The 22,861-nt window shown below is 41.5% G+C and overlaps 2 protein-coding genes and 1 long non-coding RNA gene across 6 annotated transcripts in view; 2 read left to right on the plus strand and 1 right to left on the minus strand.

Annotated features, from left to right (window-relative positions):
* The first annotated feature begins 1,497 nt into the window (after positions 1–1,497).
* Positions 1,498–14,059, plus strand: stx6 (syntaxin 6). Of its 2 annotated transcripts, XM_044201190.1 has the most exons (8): positions 1,499–1,735; positions 2,602–2,771; positions 3,401–3,495; positions 4,143–4,202; positions 6,229–6,357; positions 6,514–6,620; positions 9,214–9,308; positions 9,681–14,059. In XM_044201190.1, the coding sequence occupies exons 1-8, from the start codon at positions 1,701–1,703 to the stop codon at positions 9,755–9,757; spliced, it is 768 nt and encodes a 255-aa protein (XP_044057125.1). In that variant the 5' UTR covers positions 1,499–1,700; the 3' UTR covers positions 9,758–14,059. The 2 variants fall into 2 exon arrangements, with proteins under 2 accessions (XP_044057126.1, XP_044057125.1); XM_044201191.1 differs by lacking the exon at positions 9,214–9,308 and having other exon boundaries at positions 1,498–1,735.
* Positions 10,942–22,861, minus strand: part of LOC122878399 — a 32,985-nt gene continuing 21,065 nt past the window's right edge. The window contains exons 8-11 of one of the 3 annotated variants that reach the window (XM_044201184.1): positions 20,521–20,734; positions 20,329–20,438; positions 16,848–17,020; positions 10,942–16,113 (exon numbers count right to left, since the gene is read on the minus strand). In XM_044201184.1, the coding sequence (XP_044057119.1) occupies positions 15,917–16,113; positions 16,848–17,020; positions 20,329–20,438; positions 20,521–20,734 (694 nt within the window). In that variant the 3' untranslated portion in view covers positions 10,942–15,916. Of the gene's footprint in view, positions 16,114–16,847; positions 17,021–20,328; positions 20,439–20,520; positions 20,735–22,356; positions 22,725–22,861 lie in introns of those variants that run through there. The other 2 variants (XM_044201185.1, XM_044201186.1) reach the window with 2 other exon arrangements.
* LOC122878402 lies at positions 17,416–18,610 on the plus strand. Its single transcript, XR_006378474.1, has 2 exons — positions 17,416–17,534; positions 18,371–18,610. It is a non-coding gene; the product is annotated as an uncharacterized LOC122878402 (long non-coding RNA).

A 22,861-nucleotide genomic window follows, 5' to 3' on the forward strand; every position in this document is an offset into this window, starting at 1 on the left:
GGAGAAACTCTTTATCAGAATCAGAATCAGAAATACTTTATTGATCCCCGAGGAGAAACTCTTTATCAGAATCAGAGACACTTTATTGATCCCCGAGGAGAAACTCTTTATCAGAATCAGAGACACTTTATTGATCCCCGAGGAGAAACTCTTTATCAGAATCAGAGATACGTTATTGATCCCCGAGGAGAAACTCTTTATCAGAATCAGAAATACTTTATTGATCCCTGAGGAGAAACTCTTTATCAGAATCAGAATCAGAGATACGTTATTGATCCCTGAGGAGAAACTCTTTATCAGAATCAGAATCAGAGATACGTTATTGATCCCCGAGGAGAAACTCTTTATCAGAATCAGAGATACTTTATTGATCCCTGAGGAGAAACTCTTTATCAGAATCAGAATCAGAGATACTTTATTGATCCCTGAGGAGAAACTCTTTATCAGAATCAGAATCAGAGATACTTTATTGATCCCCGAGGAGAAACTCTTTATCAGAATCAGAATCAGAGATACTTTATTGATCCCCGAGGAGAAACTCTTTATCAGAATCAGAGATACTTTATTGATCCCTGAGGAGAAACTCTTTATCAGAATCAGAATCAGAAATACGTTATTGATCCCTGAGGAGAAACTCTTTATCAGAATCAGAATCAGAAATACGTTATTGATCCCTGAGGAGAAACTCTTTATCAGAATCAGAGATACGTTATTGATCCCCGAGGAGAAACTCTTTATCAGAATCAGAAATACGTTATTGATCCCTGAGGAGAAACTCTTTATCAGAATCAGAATCAGAAATACTTTATTGATCCCCGAGGAGAAACTCTTTATCAGAATCAGAGACACTTTATTGATCCCCGAGGAGAAACTCTTTATCAGAATCAGAGATACGTTATTGATCCCCGAGGAGAAACTCTTTATCAGAATCAGAGACACTTTATTGATCCCCGAGGAGAAACTCTTTATCAGAATCAGAGATACGTTATTGATCCCCGAGGAGAAACTCTTTATCAGAATCAGAAATACTTTATTGATCCCTGAGGAGAAACTCTTTATCAGAATCAGAATCAGAGATACTTTATTGATCCCCGAGGAGAAACTCTTTATCAGAATCAGAAATACTTTATTGATCCCCGAGGAGAAACTCTTTATCAGAATCAGAAATACTTTATTGATCCCTGAGGAGAAACTCTTTATCAGAATCAGAATCAGAGATACTTTACTGATCCCCAAGGAGAAACTCTTTATCAGAATCAGAATCAGAAATACTTTATTGATCCCTGAGGAGAAACTCTTTATCAGAATCAGAATCAGAAATACTTTATTGATCCCCGAGGAGAAACTCTTTAAGCTAAGGCAACAGGCAGCATGCACTAATATACGTCTGTTCTTGTTTTTCTGTTTTGTTGTTACATGTTTTTTCATCATCAGTTTTTTTGTGATGACACAAGTGTGTGTGCGTGTTTGTGAGTGTGTGTGACGTAGAGATAGTGCGTGTGAGTGACGTCACGGGGCCGTTTCCGCTGCGGAAGCCGCTGCTGCATGTAAACAAAGCGGAGTTTCCAGCAGCAGGTCTGATGGAGATAAACTCAGTTTAATCACAGATAAAGTGAATACAGTAGAGTTAGTTTTTTACTGATCCGGAGCTGAGAGTCTGTGTGATGGAGCTCCGCTGCGACTGAACCGGAACCAGCAACATGTCCATGGAAGACCCGTTCTTCGTTGTCAAGGGGTTAGAACTGTTTACACCGTGCTAACCAAGCTAATGCTAATAGGAGGCTAACGGTAGTGCTAGCCTGCGGAGAGCTGAAAGCTAACTTAGCCGTTGTGGTTTAACAGCAGGCAGCTAGCTAACCGTTATGCTCACGTTAGCTAGCTGAGTGAGTTAGCATGTAGCTGTGATGTTAGCACACAGCTCGTCTGTTAGCAGGACTCAGTCAGTGCTGATTATCAGTTTCACTGTGATCGATGATGACTGAGTTCAGTAAAGTCCACAGTAGAATAAAATGTCAGATTTCTATTATTTTAAAGCAAACAACACCGTTTTTTCTCCTTGAATGATAATAATGTAAAATAGTGGGAACATCAGATCTGATCACTATTTTTAACTAAACTCCAACTTTCTAAAGGTTTATTCAGTATTTTTCAGTAGAGATTCAGACAGGAAACAGTTTGATTCATATGTTTCAGTTAAATGTTTAAATCCAGCAGGACATGCAACACTCCTGAATCAGTGTGTTCATGTTTCTGCCATAATGTGTTTGTGGTTTCTGTCAGGAAATGTTGCTCCAGTCTGTATTCAGACATGGCAGCGGGTCAACCCGTCCGGATTGTACTGGTTAAATGCTGGTCCTGTTCGGATTGTACTGGTTAATCACCGCCTGTACTGTGGGTCGGACTCAGAGTCAAGTGTTTGAAATGATTCATGTAAAAATCAGGTTTATTTGGGAAGCTGTAGGAGACTTGTGCAGCTCGCCCTGATATACTTTGTTTTCAGCGAGTCGTTGTTTCTCAGAATCTCTACAACGGAGGTGGAGAGTGCAAAGCTAGCTCGACCCACAGTCACAGTAGCCACTGTTTTATGTTGTTTGTTAACAGTGAGGTACAGAAGGCAGTGAACGCAGCTCAGAGCCTCCATCACAGATGGAGCGAGCTGCTGCAGGAGGGGGGCGGAGCCTCAAAGGAGGAAATGGACTGGACGACCAATGAGCTGAGGAACAGTCTGCGCTCCATCGAGTGGGACCTGGAGGACCTCGACGAGACCATCAATATCCTTTAAACAGTGGCGTCTGTCCTGTGATGTGTGCTTTTAGTGTCTCTGTGAGTTCTGGGATTTGAACATAGACTATATATAAAGATGGACGCCGCGTCTCCACTTCCTCCCAAAAATGTAGTTAAAACATTCCAGATACAGGAGCTGCCATTTTGCGCTGATGAAGTCATTTGGAGCCAGAGTCTGCGCAGTAGTGATCGAGGTTGGAGTCGTGGTATCGAGGTCCCGCCCACACACCCGGCCGACTCAATGGCAAGCCGGCCTCAGCTGTCAATCATGACGTGAAACCCCCTTTTTATAACATAAAATAACTCATTAAAGCCAAACTTATCAGAAAAATTAACATCTGTGCAAACATCAGCACGATAAGAACTACCTAAAATGAAACCATCTTTGGGAAAAATTTATTTGATTGTACTTTGATTTTGAGTTTGGCTCGTGTCCCATCCGCTAACATGGAGGGGGCGGGGTTTATGACCTGTACCGCAACCAGCCACCAGGGGGCGATCCAGATGTTTTGGCTTCACTTTTGGGGAGCTGACATGTTGTCTATCTTTATATACAGTCTGTGGATTTGAAGTGTGAACATTTAAAGATAAACGTGTTTCTTAACTATCAGTGAACGTATCGTTGAGTCCAACCCAAAGAAGTTCAACCTGGACGCAGCTGAGTTGTCGAAGAGGAAAGCCTTCATCACCAGCACCAGACAGACTGTCAAGGTAAGCTTAATTTATAATCAGGCACTTAACAGTGATGAAGTAGATGCAGCCAGAGAACAATAGGCCTGATTACTGGGCCATCTTGAAACTATTAGGTCAGTTTCAGGTGAAACTAGCTAATCAACAGATACTCAGGCAGATTCCCTCCTGAGGGCGGGGCTTATGTAACTCAGAGTAGCTTAAATTTCCAGTTCCCGTCCAATTTTTTCACAATTAAGAATGACTTCCGGATGGGAGCCGAAACGTCTTGATTCTGAAAACAGCGTCCAGACGACTACGACTGAAACCTTTTCTACGATAGAACACTCCTGGACGAATGAGGGACTACACCGTCTTAATTTATAATATCAGTTAAAACTCACCTGTTTGTAAAGTGTTGGCACCTGCTTTGTTTCATTTCACACGTCCACGTCCTTAGACCCTCGCAGACGTCCACATCTGTGCATCATGGGGGGGGGTGGTCCTTCAGTCGACACACAACAGCTTTATTAATCGTAGTTGTGGTTACACTTTGTTTTATATCTGTCTTACGGGATTAAAAATACTCAACATTATTACTGAGCTGCTATTGACCGATTATCTGACTAATTCTAATTCTTTATCTGATTGATCTGATTGGCTGCTGACTGACTTTGTTTCTCTTGAAGGAAATGAAAGAGCAGATGTCGAGTCCAGCTGCTGCCTCAGTGGACAGAAAGAACAAACAGGTAAATGCACACACCTGAAGTCCGCAACACTGCGAACACTCACCTGGTAATCTTTGAGCAACATATCACTAAGCTTGTCCAATCATGTTTCTATCACCTCAGAAATATTGCAAAAATCTGATCTATTTTAAATCTTAGTGATGCAGAAACTGTTGTACATGCTTTTATCTCCTCACGCCTCGATTACTGTAACAGCCTGTTCACTCGTCTTAATCTAAAAACTCTGAAACGACTGCAGACTGTACAGGACTCAGCTGCTCGGCTGTAAACCAGGACCGAGAGGTGCGACCACATCACACCTGGTTCAGCCTCTTTACATCGGCTCCCTGTTGGTTTTAGGATTGATTTTAAGATCTTGTTGATTACTTTTAAGGCTCTTCATGGCTCCAGACTATATCTTAGACCTTGTAATCCCTTATGAACCTTCACGTAGTCTGAGATCTTCGGGCAAGAGTCTCCTGTCCTGAGTCCAGGATGAAAACTAAGGGGGACAGAGCTTTTGCTATCAGGGCCCTGAGGCTCTGGAACAACCTGCTTGAAGACATCAGGCTGTCTGAGTCAGAGTCTTCGTTTAAGTCTCGTCTCAAAACACATTTTTGTCAGAAAGCAGATCCTGATTTTACCTGAACTGTTTATTTTATAAGATCCCTGGAGGGTATAGTAAAGGTAGGGTAGGTCCCTGGAGGGTATAGTAAAGGTAGGGTAGGTCCCTGGAGGGTATTGTTAAGGATAGGGTAGGTCCCTGGAGGGTATAGTAAAGGTAGGGTAGGTCCCTGGAGGGTATAGTAAAGGTAGGGTAGATCCCTGGAGGGTATAGTAAAGGTAGGGTAGGTCCCTGGAGGGTATTGTTAAGGGTAGGGTAGGTCCCTGGAGGGTATAGTAAAAGTAGGGTAGGTCCCTGGAGGGTATAGTAAAAGTAGGGTAGGTCCCTGGAGGGTATTGTTAAGGGTAGGGTAGGTCCCTGGAGGGTATAGTAAAGGTAGGGTAGATCCCTGGAGGGTATAGTAAAGGTAGGGTAGATCCCTGGAGGGTATAGTAAAGGTAGGGTAGGTCCCTGGAGGGTATTGTTAAGGGTAGGGTAGGTCCCTGGAGGGTATAGTAAAGGTAGGGTAGGTCCCTGGATGGTATTGTTAAGGGTAGGGTAGGTCCCTGGAGGGTATAGTAAAGGTAGGGTAGGTCCCTGGAGGGTATTGTTAAGGGTAGGGTAGGTCCCTGGAGGGTATAGTAAAGGTAGGGTAGGTCCCTGGAGGGTATTGTTAAGGGTAGGGTAGATCCCTGGAGGGTATAGTAAAGGTAGGGTAGATCCCTGGAGGGTATAGTAAAGGTAGGGTAGATCCCTGGAGGGTATAGTTAAGGATAGGGTAGATCCCTGGAGGGTATAGTTAAGGATAGGGTAGATCCCTGGAGGGTATTGTTAAGGATAGGGTAGATCCCTGGAGGGTATTGTTAAGGATAGGGTAGATCCCTGGAGGGTATTGTTAAGGATAGGGTAGGTCCCTGGAGGGTATTGTTAAGGATAGGGTAGGTCCCTGGAGGGTATAGTAAAGGTAGCGTAGGTCCCTGGAGGGTATAGTAAAGGTAGGGTAGATCCCTGGAGGGTATAGTAAAGGTAGGGTAGGTCCCTGGAGGGTATAGTAAAGGTAGGGTAGATCCCTGGAGGGTATAGTAAAGGTAGGGTAGGTCCCTGGAGGGTGTTATGGGTAAGGTAGATCCCTGGAGGGTATAGTAAAGGTAGGGTAGATCCCTGGAGGGTATAGTAAAGGTAGGGTAGGTCCCTGGAGGGTGTTATGGGTAGGGTAGATCCCTGGAGGGTATAGTAAAGGTAGGGTAGATCCCTGGAGGGTATAGTAAAGGTAGGGTAGGTCCCTGGAGGGTGTTACGGGTAGGGTAGATCCCTGGAGGGTATAGTAAAGGTAGGGTAGATCCCTGGAGGGTATTGTTAAGTGTAGGGTACGTTCCCTGTGTGGACATAGAGCTCTTGCTGATGTAAAATGACAGTGTGTGTTTGTGTTGTTGTGATGTCCAGGCTCTACTCAGTGAGCGTGGTGCTCAGGGTCCGATCTGGCAGCCCAGTCCTGATAAATACAGCCGACTGGATCGGCAACTGCAGAAGGCCAACTCTCAGTTTATAGAGGAGCAGCAGGTCCAGCAGCAGGTACACCTTACTAATAAAACAGCCAATAACAGATTTGATGACATGATGCAATGTCAGTATGGTGATATGAGAATGTTTTGGATACTGTGATATTAAAGGGAAAAATAATTGATGGATTCAAATAAAGCATATTAAATTAATGTTTGTTTGTATCAGCTGATAGCGGAGCAGCAGGATGAACAGCTGGAGCTTGTGTCGGGAACAATCGGCGTCCTGAAGAACATGTCTGAGAGGATCGGCATGGAGCTGGACGAACAGGCTGTGTAAGAACTTAAAGATTCACCACGTTCATTACTAAACACTTTCAGATACATTATCACAAAGAACCTTCTACATTTTAAATTTAATTCTAAGAACCGATTTACGTCACATGTCTTGGACTGATCAGACAGCTATCTTTAGTTACTTTCTGTTGGCAACAGTTAGCATGGTGGAACAGTACAACAGAATGGGTTGAATTATGATTTGTACAGAAACGAGAGTTGGGGGCATAACAGCAGGAGGTGAGGGACGACAACGGGAGGTGAAGGATAACAAGAGGAGGTGGGGCATAACAACAGGAGGCGAGGGGCAATAATGGGAGGTGGGGGACAACAACACGAGTTGAGAGAAAACAACAGGAGGTGAGGGATAACAAGAGGAAGTGGGATAATAAGAAGAGGTGAGCTATCTCATCAGAGGGGGCGCTGCTCATGTGGCGACCAACAGCAGGTGTTGCACGTCTCAGCATTTTAACTTTTTAACTTTTATTTCTCTGTCCTAAATATTTGTTGTTGTGAGATCGCTTAAAATGGAGACCCTTCTTTTGTTTGTTACAACCTTTTCTTTGAATCTTATTCTGGACCTTCACAAGGGTCATACCAACAGACTCCAGTATACACAGCAACTTCTCTTGGGGCTGCAATGTAATCGACAGGTCCTGGATTACCACACAGACCTATTCCCGATTGGTATACCTACCACTGATGAGGAGCCCTACGGTCGGATGTATAAACCCAAAAACCAGGGATATAGTTTAATTCAATTCAATTTATTTATATACTTAAAGGAAGTTTTTTCTTGCCGCTGTCGCCAAGTGCTTGCTCATGGTGGGATTTGTTGGGTCTCTGTAATTAATATTTTAAAGAGATGGTCTAGACCTGCTCTATAAGTGCAATGAGATAACTTCTTCTGAATTGGTGCTATATAAATAAAATTGAATTGAAAAAAATTGAAGGCTTTAACACTAATATACAACTGGCTGACAATTTAAATGAGTTCTGAGATTTGAAAAACATGATTTCAAAGAACAAACAGATGAGTTGAAGAACATTACTAAGTCTAGCCAAGCAGTTACCAGTGATGTTGACACTGCTGTAAAGCTGTTCAGGCACACTGATTGTAGAAAGAGCTCGCGTCCTGATGAAATTTGTGGCGGAGTGCTTAAGACTTGTGCAGAACAGCTCAGCAGTGTTTTTCATTTTATTTTCTCGAAATCTCTTGAGCAACAAAAGCCAGCAGCATGGAAACATTCTACCATTGTCCCTAAATTAAATGCAAAACCCCAAAGATCTTTAACGACTAACATCTTTAGTTTGCTTATAGGGCCGGCAGAGGGGTAGAGGATGCCACCCTGACCATAACTACCTGTATCATCACCTTCCGTTCCGTTGACTCACGTCAGGCTGCTTTTTGTAGACTTTTCCTCTTCTTTTAATACTATTCGGTCATATTTGTTTGCAGAGAAACTTCTTTTCGATTTTCATATTGATATTAATGTCACTGGATGGATTCCAGACTTTTTGACAGACCGGTCACAATGTGTGAGAGTTAATGGAGTCCTTTCAAACAAGATTTACTCACTGGTTCACCTCAAGGATGTGTTCTGTCTCCTTTACTTTTTATATTCTTTACACAAACAGCTGTAAAGTAAACATCAGAAGAGACACATTATAAAGTTTGCCAATGATTCTGTTATACTAAGCCTCCTGGAAGGAGAGGAACTAGGTCATGGGCCAGTAGTTGACGACTTTGTGTCATGGTGTAAGGAGTCTGTTCATGAGTTGAAGGTGTCTAAAACCAAGGACATGATCATTCACTTTAGGAAGCCGGCACCCAACCCAAAACTGAAAGATATTGAGGAGAATGAAATTGACCTGGTGAAAAATCACAAGTATTTGGGTACCGTGTTTGACAACAAGTTGAGCTTCTAACCAAATGTTGATGCAATTTCTAAAAAGGTCCAACAACGTCTGTACTTGAGAAAAATCTGTATGTCCTTCTGTATTGTGGCATGGTTTGGGAACCTGAATCTGGCCACTAAGAATAGGGTTGGCCGGCTTGGCAAAGTGGCCAGTAAAGTTATTGGAGTGAGTCAGCTGCAGCTCTCTGACCTAACTATAGGCAGGTCCTGAGGAAGGCCCGGGCCATGCTGGACTATCCTGATCACCCCTTCGGAGGGAGTTTAAGGTCCTGCCTTCAGGCCGTAGATACAGAGTTTCTGCTCAGAGAGTCCCTTTTGGTTGCACAGCAATTAGTAGCCTGAATTTGCACGTGATCTCTGCACCTGAGCACTTTATGTTTTCTGCATTCGGCTGTTTTCTGCTCTGGCTCCTGATTGTTACATTATGTGATTATGATTTTTTATGATGACTGTGTTTGTATACCTAGCTGCAACCAAATTTCCCCTGGTGGGCTATTAAATTTTGACTTGACTTGACTAACAATGGGAGATGGGGGATAACAGCAGGAAGTGAGGGACAATAACGGGAGGTGAGGGACAAGGTGGTCGGTGTAAAAACAGGACATTTTGAGGGAGGAGGTGGTCTCTGGTTGTTTCCTGGTCAGACTCGTTAAGTCGTTTTGTTTTTCCTGCAGGATGTTGGACGACTTCAGTCATGAGGTGGACAACACTCAGTCCAGATTGGACAACGTCATGAAGAAATTGGCCAAAGTGTCTCACATGACCAGCGGTAATCTGCCTGGCAACACATAACGTCACCCTCAGTGTTTCTACTGGAGCAGTGACAGAAATAAAGCAATAGAATAATAAAACGAATAATAGTTTTCAGCTCTGAAAGTGTTTATTCCAGTTTGTCCTCAACTGAACTGGTTTCAGGTTTGTTTTAGACCAGATTTAAGTACTCTGTGTCTAATGTGATCAGTATTGATCAGATATCAGAAACACCAATATTTTGGGTTATTGATAGTCATAGTTATAGTTAGTTATAATTAGTTAGTTGAAATTTATTCAGACTGCTTCTGCAGATCGTTGGCAGTGGTTATAGTTAGTTATGCAGTAGTTAATAATAGTTGATAGTTATTAACATGCTGTATTTCAACAGATCGTCGTCAGTGGTGTGCTATTGGGGTGTTGCTTGCCATCCTCTTCGTCGTCATCCTCCTCTTCTTCATTCTCTGATTGATGCCTCCTCCTGTCAGCACAGAACGCGTCTTAATGCTGTGTCTACATGACTCTACTGGACTCTACTGGACTTTACAGGTATCTAATGGACTTTACAAGACTCTACTGGACTTTACTGAACTCTCCTGGACTCTACTGGACTTTACAAGACTCTACTGGACTTTACTGGGCTCTTCTGGGCTCTACTGGACTTTACAGGTATCTACTGGACTTTACAAGACTCTACTGGACTTTACTGAACTCTCCTGGACTCTACTGGACTTTACAAGACTCTAATGGACTTTACTGAACTCTCCTGGACTCTACTGGACTTTACAGGTATCTACTGGACTTTACTGGGCTCTTCTGGGCTCTGGTGGTTCACTTTGTCAGAAACAATGAAACAAAAATTCAAAAAGCAAAAACCCGTCAGTCCAGATTAGTCTTGATTCTGAGACCGCTGGACTGAAGACGTGTAGGACAATAAAGCCACGTTTCCACCAAACACTTCGGTCTAGTACCCTTGAAACCCGTACCTAACCCATACCTACACGTACCTGAACCACCTGAAACCTAGATCTGTTTTGCGTTTCCACCGCAGACAGTACTCTTAAGTGCAGGCAGGGTTGTTACCGGGGCTTCGGGTCTCGCCCCCTTCACTTTTCTAGCAGTTGGGAAACAACAGACAGACTTTTCTTGGTCGTGAAAAGCTGTTGCATTTGTTAACTGACACACTGTGACCTTCGCTGTAAATTAACTGCCAGATTGACAACTTACTGCTCCATTCACCGTCACCTTTCTGCTGCTCGCTCAACCACACACATTACGCACTGAGCTATGCTAGTGCCACAGTGGAGGGCATCTAATGTTCCTTCTTCTTTCTTCTCGGTATGTGGTCGTTTATCAACAAGGAGACAAGCTTTGTTAGAGAAAAGGCTGCAGGCAGCAAGACAAAAGACTGCTGCAAAGAACCGGAGTGTGGGAAATCCTACAGCAGACGACCGGTTGCTCCGATTCTCTCTGACCAATCAGTGGTCTGCAGAGTTTTAACTCCACCTTTTAGTATCGGCTCAGCTCGCTTGGAACCTCAACAGAGGGGTAACGGAAAAAAAACGCCGCAACGTTTGCCAACGGAAACGTGGAAATAACCGTTCTAACGTGTACCGAACTGAGCTGAACTGGACTGCTTGGTGGAAACGCGGCTAAAGACTCTGGAAGTGAAGCATTCTGGGATTTGATGTTATTAAATTCTGGGTGACGTCCACCTCCATCAGAAAACCTCCTCATGTATAGACCTACACCTGAGGACAGGTAACACACCTGAGGAGTCAGAGAGCAATCAGCCAATCAGGCTCCTGGAAAAACAGGAGACTGAAAACTTAAAGGACACCATCAGTATTTAATATAGATTAACATCAACACAACAGTTAAACTCCAGTTCACAGCAGATAATCTCTCCATTCGAGTGAAACTGAACTTGTTTTTATTGAGTCTGTGTGAAGCAAAAATCATCTTTTCTCTCAATTAAAATTAAATAAAATAAGAACTTTATCAACTGTTTAAAATCGGGAAACCAAAAGCTTTTTGGTCAGCTTGAACCAGTTACTGGACTCTACTGGACTCTGATATCACAGACAGATTTTACTGAACCACACTGTGTGTACAAGACTTTACAGGACTCTACTGGTTTCTACTGGACTCTACTGGACTCTACTGGACTCTGATATCACAGACAGATTTTACTGAACCACACTGTGTGTACAAGACTTTACAGGACTCTACTGGTTTCTACTGGACTCTACTGGACTCTACTGGACTCTGATATCACAGACAGATTTTACTGAACCACACTGTGTGTACAAGACTTTACAGGACTCTACTGGTTTCTACTGGACTCTACTGGACGCTCTCTTCCCTCTGAGTGGGACTGAAAAGGCACTTTGGTTCTTTGAGTGTTTGACTGTTAAAATCATCGCAGAGGTCAAAGGTCAAACCAGGTGGAAACATGATTGATGTGTTTTAATGTTTCATGTTTTAAAAAAATAATTGTGTTTTTTGGATGTTTTATTTAAAGGGCTGAAAATAACCATCTCAACTCCAGGTTAATCCCAGTTTAACTCCACTTTAACTTCAGTCTAATTACTACTTTAAAAACACTTTAACTCTGATTTTAATATCTATATCTATATATATATAGATAGATATAGATATAATATAGTTTTACTCCTTTTAGACTCTTAAATCCACTTGAATGCAACGTTTAACCCCAGTTTTACTGCAGTTTAACTCTGTTTTAACTCCAGTTAAGCTCCAGTTTAATTTCAAGTTAAGTGCAATGCTAACTTCAGCTTTTCTCCCTTTAAACCCAGTTTCATTCTCAACTTGAATTCCAGTTTTAACTCTGTGTTAACACCAGTTTAACCCTGGTTTACTGGTTTAATCCTGAGTGGTGTACTACGAAGCAAGTTTGACATAGCCAGGCTTTCTTTGCGTTAGCTGGTTCGACAAAACCTAAAACTCCAGTCAGCGCGTCACGACGGTGGTTATCAACTTTCTTTGTTAACCCAGGTTTTCTTCGCCAGGCTCTGTGCGCGTTCCCACTAAAGGCTCGTCATTTGACTCTTCTTCCACACAAAGTGGACCGATCACGTGCCGCCTACTTCAGTCAAGAGGAACAGGCCGTTTTAATTGAAAGCTATGAAGAATATAAAAAATATTAAAGCCACACTGTTAATAAGGCAAGAGGGAGATGCTGGCAGGAAATAGCTAATCGTTTAAATTGGTGAGTTAATATATTTTACCACTTACCTCCCGTTTATTTCGAACTGCACATTCTCTTACACGTTACTCTCGATACATTTAAACATTAAACTCAAGATTTGCATTTAGGTCTGACACTGTCCCATGCGGAAGGATACATGGAAATCACTTAAGTTTTTGGTTAAATCAAATTGAAAAGAATTTTATTGATTGAATATTATCTGTGATAAATACCAATAGACTAAGTGGTCGGTGTTACATTGTGCAGTATAAGTTCCTTCCTGACACTGAAAGCTGTGGCTGCAGGCTCAACACACCTGGCCAACCCTTTAATGTTGCTTCGTACTACACCGAGGTTGGAGCTCGGTGATGGTTTGTGGAAAGAAAATAATCTTTTGAAAAAATAATGTTAATTAACACTAAAACTTCCTGTTTCTGTTGTTTTTGTGATTTTTCTGTTTACAGTTTGTGTTTTTGTTTTATGATTTTAAGTGACTGAATGCATCACTGATATTTTATTTTTTATTGTTTCCTCTAATAGTTTGTTTTACTTTACTTTATTTTTGTTTCCTGTATATAATTCAAAGCAGACACTTCCTGCTGCTGCTTCATAATAAAAACCTTTCTCCGGTGTGAAGCAGAAGCAGGAAGTGCAGTCTTGAAGGTTAGCGTGCGAGGTAACTGCTTGTTTGATATAAATTGGTTGAAATCAGGTAACAGGTGAGCTGTAAGGCGAAGCAGCCAATCACACCATCAGGTTTACCGCATGGCGGTGAAATTTACACGTCTGCAGGTGATGAAATGTTGTGAAAAGTTCAAATATTTCCTGTTACTGTTTTAATAAAATAAAACCACAGTGTTCATAACTCTGACTGATGGACAGAAACATACAGAATTACAGGTTATAAGTCATAAGTAATGTTTAATCTGTTTATTCTCTTGACATGTTTTAACACTAACTTCATAAATCTATCCAGTCGTTTTCCAACAAATTTCACAAAATAATTCAGTATTTTCTGCATTTTTATTTCATGAAATGTCAGATTTCACCTTTGATTAGTCTTAATACGTTTTCTGTTAGATTGAACAGTTTTTTTATTCATAAATTAAGCAGAAATTTTTCCTTCAGCTTCAACTGATTTATTCAGTGTCTTTAATTTGAAAATAAATCCATGTTTTAGTTTAGTTTTGACTTTAGTTTTGGAAACAAAACCAACATGGAGCCCTAAAATAATAATAATAATGATAATAATAATAATAATGGTCAAAATAATGATAATAGCCACTGTGTGTTTTGCTGACACATCATGAATCAGACCAGCAGAACAGATCAGTGACTAAACTACAGCTGAATGAAGACGTTTAGTTTGAAGTTAAACTATTTAAACTGTGTTATTGATCAGTTTAGTTAAACTGTATTATTAATCGGTGAATGAAAACGTCGTCTGTCATTATTTTGTTTGTTGTTGATATCAGCAGCTGAGTGAAGTTTTTATGTCTGCAGGTGAATTTTATTTCAATGAACGGATTCAGAAAATAAAAACAGACTGATCTTTAAAATGTTTTCTGCCTGTTTTCATGATCAGAGTCAGAACTATCAGACATTTAACACCATATTTAGCATTTATCAGCAGTATATGGATGGTTTATAACAAACTAATGTATTTGTAAGCAGATTTAAGGGTTACTGATGTTTCATGGAAAGGTTCTAATAACTTAAAGATGTCTTTAAATCTGCTCACAAATACATTACAGTGTGTTATAAATATAAACAATTGTTCATATGCTGCTGTGAATCTTTATTCAATATCTTTGACTGTTTTCTTTCTAAATATTTTATTCATAGTTTATTTCTGTCAGGGTTCGGTCCTGGGAATTTGAGTTTTAACAAGGACGTTTATGTTCTACAGTTAAAGCTTCACCATAATGTTTAGATTCTTTTGTATGTTAGTGTTGTAGAGGCATGGGATACATTCAGGCCAACTGCAAGTGAAAGAAATACAAAACAATAAATGAAAATAAAAAATCCTTTACATTTATAGGGAAACAATTATTAAACAAAACTGAATATTTAGATTTTGTCCCATCATCCCCACCTCAACTATTTAACAGGAGCGATGAAGCTTCAGTTCATTGTTTCTTTTATTTGTCTGAAAATATAAACAAACATATGAAAATACATGTGAACTGTACAGAGACAGAAATACTGCAGGGGTTTGTTTAAATACTGTAAATGTTTATGAGCCAAACAACCCAATACAACACTGTTACTACGTTAAATAACGAGTTAACTTGATATCATTTAATATTTTTATTACAGCAGCTCTGAAGGTGAAGAAAGAGTAAAGCAAGTCATATTTAATTTAAAGTCAGCAGATAAACCTGCTGATGTGTTCTTCAAAAGAAATTAAGTCTCTGGTGTTAAAGTTAGTCTAAGTTAGTTTCTGAATCTTCTTCTCTTCATTTTGGTGCAACAAGCTGTAATGAGGTCATTCCTGCCCCCCTGAGGCTGCAGAGCAGAAAACACCACCACAGTAACAGAGTTGCAGTTAGTGAGTCGATGTTCTTCTGCCATCAACCACAAGAGGCAGCACTGAGCTCATTCTACACTTTTAAACTAACTGACGCGTTTCTGCTTCATCAGAAGTGTTTTCAAACAGCAAGTTTCAGGTTTACAAGAGAAAAGACTCAAAGGACTTAATAACAAATGTTATCACCTCTGCAGCTCTAATAAATATCACCGTCGTTTCACAGGTTAACAGCTGTCACTTTGTTCACTTTGATCATTTCTGACTAGTTAGGATTTGATTTGTTGCTCTGAGAAGCTTCTTCAGTACAGAATCTGAATAACATTTAGGTAACTGTTTCTGCAGTGAACCTCCCTCACCTGGACTGATCTACCTGTGGACCTGCACTCTGTGACAACAGAAGGGGGAGAATGTGATTTCCTGTTTTCATGTTGATCAGATCTAAAGACATGATGTCAGGTTAAAGATTTACCTTTAAACTCCTGTTTGTACCAACCACTCAGAGTCTGATGCCTACAGTCCCACATGGAGGTGAGGGGTCCGGCAGAAGGGTTAGGGGTTAAGGGCTGTAGAGCTCAGTTCAGTTTGGACCAGTTGCTCGTAGGTTGTGGTCTCGGTCATGTGGTCAGCTCAGTCCAGGAAGCAGCTCAGCAGTTTGTTGCAGTTTTTGTGGAAGTTGCAGTAAAGTAAAATTTTCAGTTCAGTTAATTTAGTTATCAACGTGTTCTGGAGTTTAAATTCTGGTTGGACCAGGTACTCGAAGGTGTGGTTTGGTTATGAAGCGAGGGTCAGGTAGCTACTCCCTGGATGTGTCGTGAGTATCCTAGCAGTCGTAGACAGCCTCAGACAGTGTTGTGGTGGTTGTAGTTGCGGTCGGTCAGTGTTGAGGTCACCTTGGAGGCGTCCTCCGTTGTCGGAGCACCCGAACGGTGGCAGAGGTGTTCTGGGTCAGCAGGTGGGTCACTTGGTCCAGACTGAGACAGGCCACCTTCTCCCCATTCACCTCCAGGATCTCATCTCCAACCGCCAGCAGGCCAGCGTACAACTTCTCGGTGCTGCTGTCCACCATGTCCTCCACGTATACGCCTACAGTACACATTATTATACTGCTGATACACTGTTAACACAGTACTATAACACAGTATTAATACACTGTTATTGCAGTATTAGTATCATCAGTAAACCACAGAACAGACAGAACAAAAAAAGTAGAAGTTTCAGTGTAACCAGACCTGTAGCAGCAGTACCACAAGCAATAGTGTGCACTGACGTGACAGCGAGCAGCTGTAACGAAAGAGTTTCCCCTCGGGGATCAATAAAGTATTTCTGATTCTGGAGGCCTTCAGGAGGATCCTGATCAGATGATGAACCACCTCAGCTGACTGACAACAGGAAGTGGAGGCAGTGACAGCAGTCAGGGAGTCAGCTGAGGTGGTTCAACATCGGATCAGGATCTTTCTGGAGGCCGACCTGTGGAGGAGGAGGCCCAGTTCAGACCCAGGACACACAGTATATCACACAGTATATCCCATCAGGCCCCGGGGCAGACTAGAACACACTGGATCCCAACTGGTCTAGTAACACCTCGGGATCCTCCAGGAGGAGCTGGAAGATTGGTCTGGACTACATTTCTCAGCCAGGTGCCACCTCGACTCAGCTTCGGATAATCAGCAGAAAATGGATGGATGGGCAATATTATGACTAGTATTTACAGAAGTATTTGTAGTATTTACAGTACCACACTCAGGTCTTTCTGTACCTCTAATGATCAGTGGTAGTGTTAATAGTAGTTACAGTAGTACTTGTTGTATTTACAGTACCAGAGTCAGGTCGTCCTCTCCCTCTGCTGATGATGAATCCGTACATTTGGCTCTTCGGTTGACTGAGTTCCAACAGAAACGTTCCATCAGAACAAACCTGAAGAACCCGACCAACAGAACGGACTGAACAGGGACGGCCGACGTCCTCAGTACTGAGACACCGCTGCAGGAACCTGAGAGACAGGCAGACGACAGGGATGTACAATGTAAACATGAGGAACATTTACTTTAACAACTCTGTGATCCCAGATTTCATTAACATTAAAAATACTCCGAGGAGAAGGAGGCGGGGCCGATCCTGCTGCCCGATATACATCAACATGCCACAACCTGAGGGACAGAGGGACCTAAACACACACATTTATTAAACAAATGTTGCAGTGTTCATATAGTTTTCACTTATTTGTATTTGTATTTTTAACTGCAAGTCTACAATTTTTTGTATTATTAATATTATCTTATCTTGCTTATCTGTATATATTTTAATAGCACATTTCTCCTGTTTATCTTTTTATTTCACACTTGCTTTGGCAATGTTAACGTCTGTTTCCCATGTCAATAAAGCCCCATTGAATTGAAGTGAATTGATCAAGACATCAGACAAAGAAGAAACAAACAAGCAGAAAAACAAAAAGAAAAGAAGGAGACTCAAAGCAAGTAACAGCAAACTACTGGACACTGAAATCAGTAAGTTTTAACATTTAAAACTACAAAACAAGTCCCAACTGAAAATTAAAGCTAACAAACTAACTAGCTAAACAGCAGTTTGGCTGTGGTTGCCTAGCAACGGCATCAGTAGCAGCAGTCGCAAGACGACTCTCCCTGCTTTAAATCACAACACACAGATCCTTGGATTTCAACAGCTGTATCGTGATTGAATATCCCCCAGCTGTTAAAGGCAAAAATGCAAGGGGTAGCCATAAACAAAAAATACTTAGAGACAGACCAGAAATCCTGTTCCTTGACTACAAAAATGGCAGGTCTTGCTATTTAATCGTGTGGACTGAACCGTATGCCTGGCTGAATGTCATTAGCTCTCATTACTCTGCTGTAAATAAAACAGGTATTTGTTACACAATAACAATAAGCCGATTCAAAAACAGAACCGCCATGATACAAGGCGACATTTTGAGCTCGACTTTGCTGCCATGAGTCTGAGTGCTGAGAAGGAGAAAGAGACTCTCACAAACACACCAACAACCCTGGGAGCCCCCCCCCCCCAGATCAGACTCATGGCCTAGGAGGAGTTTGGAAAAGTATAAAGTTTTGCCTATTTTGCAATTTTGCAAAAAGCGTGGCCTGTATCACGAGATGCAGCTCAATTCAGGGAACGCGTGTATGTCTTCTCTTCTCCTCGTGTGTCTTGTGGTTTTACTTCCTGTCTTTGTCTGCTTTCCCTCCAGTTTAGATTGTTGGCCCCGCCTTGATTGATTGCACCTGTGTCTCGTTGTCTCCCCTACCTCAGTGTAATTATTCCGGGGTTTTTCCTTTGTTCATTGTCGGGTCGTCACTACTGGCTACAGCGGACTACAGCGGATTACAGCGGACTACAACGGACTACAGCGGACTACAGCGGATTACAGCGGACTACAACGGACTACAGTGGACTACAGCGGATTACAGCGGACTACAGCGGACTACAACGGACTACAGTGGACTACAACGGACTACAGCGGACTACAGCGGACTCGCCCGCTCTTGAAGAGTGCTTGTTCAACCTGTCATTGCTTGCCGTATTATAATAAAGACTGTCACTACTACTATCCAGTTCTCCACTTTCCTGTGTTCTGCATTTGGGTCCTTAGCTTGTGCACTGAAACAGCTGCAGTATCACTTTTACCAACGAAATAAATAAATAAATACAAATCTGCAGCACTGCTGGTACTGGGCATCCTAAATGCGTTGCATTCGTGGTTCCCAGCCCACTCGGGCTTGGACCCCTAATGACCTTTCAAGCAATCCAGGAATCAGATTAAGACACGCAATTTCTATTTGGATACCACAACATACAAAAAACTACACATACTTGGCCTCAAAGTCAGCTCGACAGGAATCTTCAACATGGCTGTGAAAGATCTCAGAGACAAAGCGAGAAGAGCTTTCTGTGCAAGAAGAAGGCCTAGAGCTGCTGCCAGAGGACGAGAGACTCTGCTCCCAGTGTAACAGACAGACCTGCACCTCCTCAACATTAACGTTTTCCAAATATAATAAAAATACACCGTGAATTTAAAAACATGACAGACAGAGAAACTTCCATATTTACTTGGAGAAATTCCCAAATGTGAGATGATTGCAGCAAAATTTATCAGCTCATGTGACGACCTGAGGACAACCAGTGGGACCGGACAAACACAACTCTATGACTTCTTTTTTAATTGTTTCTTCTTCTTATTATTAAGATTATTGTATATATCAGTCAACCTGGTTGGTAGGCCTATAATTTATCTGGTTTATTGAAACCTGACTAATATACATTTAATATTTGATTTGTAAATAATTTAATGATTACATTTTTCTATTATAACCAGGTTATATAGATGTTGCTATAAATCATTTAGTTTTTAGTTTTTTTTCTATTTTTATTTTCCTGATTTTATGAATTGTACTTTTTTAGGGGTTGAAGCCTTTTATGTTTGTGCCGGTTTATTATTATTATTATTATTTGTTGTCTGCGGCTTCTGCTCAAATTCCGGTGAGCTGGAATGAGCTACAAACATGAATCTTGGCCGAGTAACAGGAAATGACGTGCATGTGCTTCCACAGAAATATGAGCCCAATCGGCCACATGGTGGCGCTGTAATTAAGGCTCAAAACTCACATTGAGGGTCGCTCTACAAAAAAGCCTCTTGGACCACTAAAGTCCGCCTAACTAGATTTTTTGCCATTTTAATTTTTTGAAAAACAGATTTTTGACATCTCCTCCTGAACCGTAGGTCCAAATGCTACCAAATCTTTGGTGGATCATCACAAAACTTACAGGATACGTCCACATAAGAAGCTGAAAGCTGCCCTGAAAGTTTCCTTCAAAATGACCGCCAGGGGGCGCTACAAGGGCAAAAAATGTGCGTGGCATAACACGAATCAGACTATGAATCAGAAATTGTTTGTTTTCTTCATTCTATTTGAGAAAATTCAAAAAAGGGAGATTTCACTGCTTTCTTCGCGTCTAGGCCACATCTGACCAGGTCCAGATAAAAACCTTTTAACTTCTAACGGTCTGTGTCGGCTTGAACCCCAGAATTGCCGCTTGCGGCTATATTTTTGTTTTTCTTTTAATCTCATTATTACTTGATGCTTTGGCAATATTGTCTTTGTTACATGCATGCCAATGAAGCATATTGAATTGAATTGAGAGAGATAGACAGGAAGAGAGACGTGAGTACAGAAGCTGTGACTGGCTGTTAAATTTTTATCTCCTGATTTTTGGCTGATCTGAGTTTCTCTGGAGAACAGATTATAAAATCAGAAACAGGTGTGTTACTGGTCAGCAGCTGGTCTGTAGTCAGCAGAACGATCCTTCTTCTTCTTCTGCTCTGAACCAAAAGACTGAACTGATGATGACTTCTTCAACTGCAAGAAGGGCGACCCCTGCTGGACAGACAGTGAAACATACAGGTCAAGTTAAAAACTCAGCAGCAGATAATAAAAATATAATAATTTATGATCTTCTCACCACACTGAGCGACTGAACAGACGGGGTTTTCTTCAGGAGGCCAGAGGACTTCCTGGGACACGAGGGGGCAGGGTCTGAGGGGGCAGGACCAGACACTGAGGGGCGGGGCCGTGAACTGAGGCGGTCAAGGCTGCCGGTTCGAGTCCTGCTCAGTCTGACGGTGGAGAAAAGACGTCGCAGAGAAAGACGAGAGTATTCGTCTCTGCTTATGAAGCTGAAGGAAACAGAGATGATTCATTATCATAACTCTGAAAACTCTGTTAGAGAATTGACACTGATGGCAGAGATGCACCGATATTTTATCCTAGATCAGTATTGGTGCCGATACTGACCTTATTAACTGTATCAGGTATCAGTCAGACTGATCCACATTAAATTAAGTTTGTCAGTGTTTCTGTCAGTCACATTCATTCAGTCTCAGCTGTTGACCTCTTGTTACCTTACATGCAAATGTTTCTACTTGGTTCCACACAGAGAAGTTTACAGATTTTATATTTGGGAAAAACTAAATCAGATCAATTCTGTGTGTCAGCAGATACTGTGTTGGAGCCATTTCACCATAAAAAATTTACCATGAAATGTGTTTTGCATGTTTGAAATATTATTTTGCTGAATGAATTATTTTTATGTATCCTAATATTATCGGTTGCTGATAAATATACATTTTTATGTTTATGTTATTGGTAACGTGGTATTGGTGATTAGGGTGAGAGCTAATTTAGAGGAGAGCAACAGGTGACCTGGTGGAGCAGAAGGGCAAACAGTTTTTGACCGTGAAATATTTAATGATTCTTGTTTGTTTCTGACATTATTATAAATAAATGTACATAAATAAGGAGCTGTGTCGATTGTACTAAATTGCTCCCGATGTGACTTGAAAAAGCCACAACATTAACTCAAACCTGCTTGGATTACAGCTGAAGAAGGCCACGATGTTGGACTGTTTAATTGACTGGACTGCTGCCAGGATTTTGACGTTTCCAGAGTAACCCAATGAAAGCATTGCATTGCTTGTTGGTCAGAAATGTTCTCTCCCGACCCTGGTCTACGATCAAACATAATGTAACTATTCAGGAATGTTTGATGCGACATAGAAAGCAATCTACACTATCAAATGACTACGTGAAATCATTCCTGAAATAACAAGCTCAATATGGTATGATTGTTGTTGCAATAGAAGCTCTGAATGCAAAGGACTAACTTTGTATAACTTTGACTCATGCTCAAAATACTGAACTAATTAACAAGCGACGATTAAACAATTAAACAGAATGATAGAATGCTGAAATACCGACAACAACTGGAATTAAGTGTACAGTGCGCACAGAAATAAAACTACAAAATATTAAATGACATGATAAAAGTGAAAACAAAATATGGATGTGCCCAACATTAAATCACTCAGAGCAAGGCGCACAGGCAAACTCGGAGTGTGCACTCGTAAAATGAGAATGAGATTAAAGCAATGATTCAAGATGATGCTGATGTTGAAAATGTGAATGAAGGTGTTGTTGAATGATGTTGAACTTGTGCATGAATCTGTTCAAACCTTATTGGCTGATGATGTGAGAGAAAATTAAACAATTGACTGGTATGAGCAAAAGATTTTATATATATATATATATATATAATGTTCTGGGCATCACCTTTCAATAGTGAATTTCAGTTTTTCTGTTAAGAAGACTCTTAAGTTCATGTTTGGTTTTAAGTAATTCTTTGCTGATTATGTTTGTAGGCTTTTGAGAGGTCAGGGTGTCCAGTCTCTTCACCTCCTGCTGTAGATGTTACACAGGAACTAGAAATATTGAACCCAAACACAGAGCGCTGAGACAGAAAGTTGGTGCAAAAGAGAATTTATTGGACACAATACTTAAGTGAGTCTCAAAAGGGGAGCAGAGTATCCGAGTTAGGGAGAGCTGGGAGTTGAGCCGTCAACCAGGGAAGGGTGGCGGTGGAGCGGGCAGACGAGCCAGACAGAGCGAATCCAGATTTCCAGGAAGTGAGTCCAGAGATTCAGGGAGTGAGTCCAGAGTCCAGGGCTTGCAGAAGTGAGAATGGAGTGGAGTCGGGTCCAGGCAGAGAGCAATAGGTAACTGAGTCTCTGATCTGGCAGTGTGGTGGAGTTGAAGCCCAGTATTTGAAGCAAAGTAGATTGGAGATCATTGGCCACCTGCCAGCCGGTACCCACACACCTGATCCCACCTCTGTAATCAAGTACAGACCAACACACAGAGAGAGAGACTTCTGGCTAAGAGGAAGCCGAGGGCATGACAGTAGGAAATGTTCTCTTGCAGTTTCTTCTGTTTTCGTTTGTGGAATATGCTATTATTCCCCTCTTAGA

The sequence above is a fragment of the Siniperca chuatsi genome, linkage group LG6, assembly GCF_020085105.1.
Source record: "Siniperca chuatsi isolate FFG_IHB_CAS linkage group LG6, ASM2008510v1, whole genome shotgun sequence".
NCBI lineage: Eukaryota > Metazoa > Chordata > Actinopteri > Centrarchiformes > Sinipercidae > Siniperca > Siniperca chuatsi.

What these genes read in the sequence shown, in the direction of transcription:
- stx6 (XM_044201190.1), top strand. Translation starts at nt 1,701, where the DNA reads ATGTCCATGGAAGACCCGTTCTTCGTTGTCAAGGG. An exon ending in AGCAGCAGGTCCAGCAGCAG is followed by an intron (nt 6,358 to 6,513) that starts GTACACCTTACT and finishes TGTTTGTATCAG; the next exon opens with CTGATAGCGGAGCAGCAGGA. An exon ending in AGTGTCTCACATGACCAGCG is followed by an intron (nt 9,309 to 9,680) that starts GTAATCTGCCTG and finishes GTATTTCAACAG; the next exon opens with ATCGTCGTCAGTGGTGTGCT.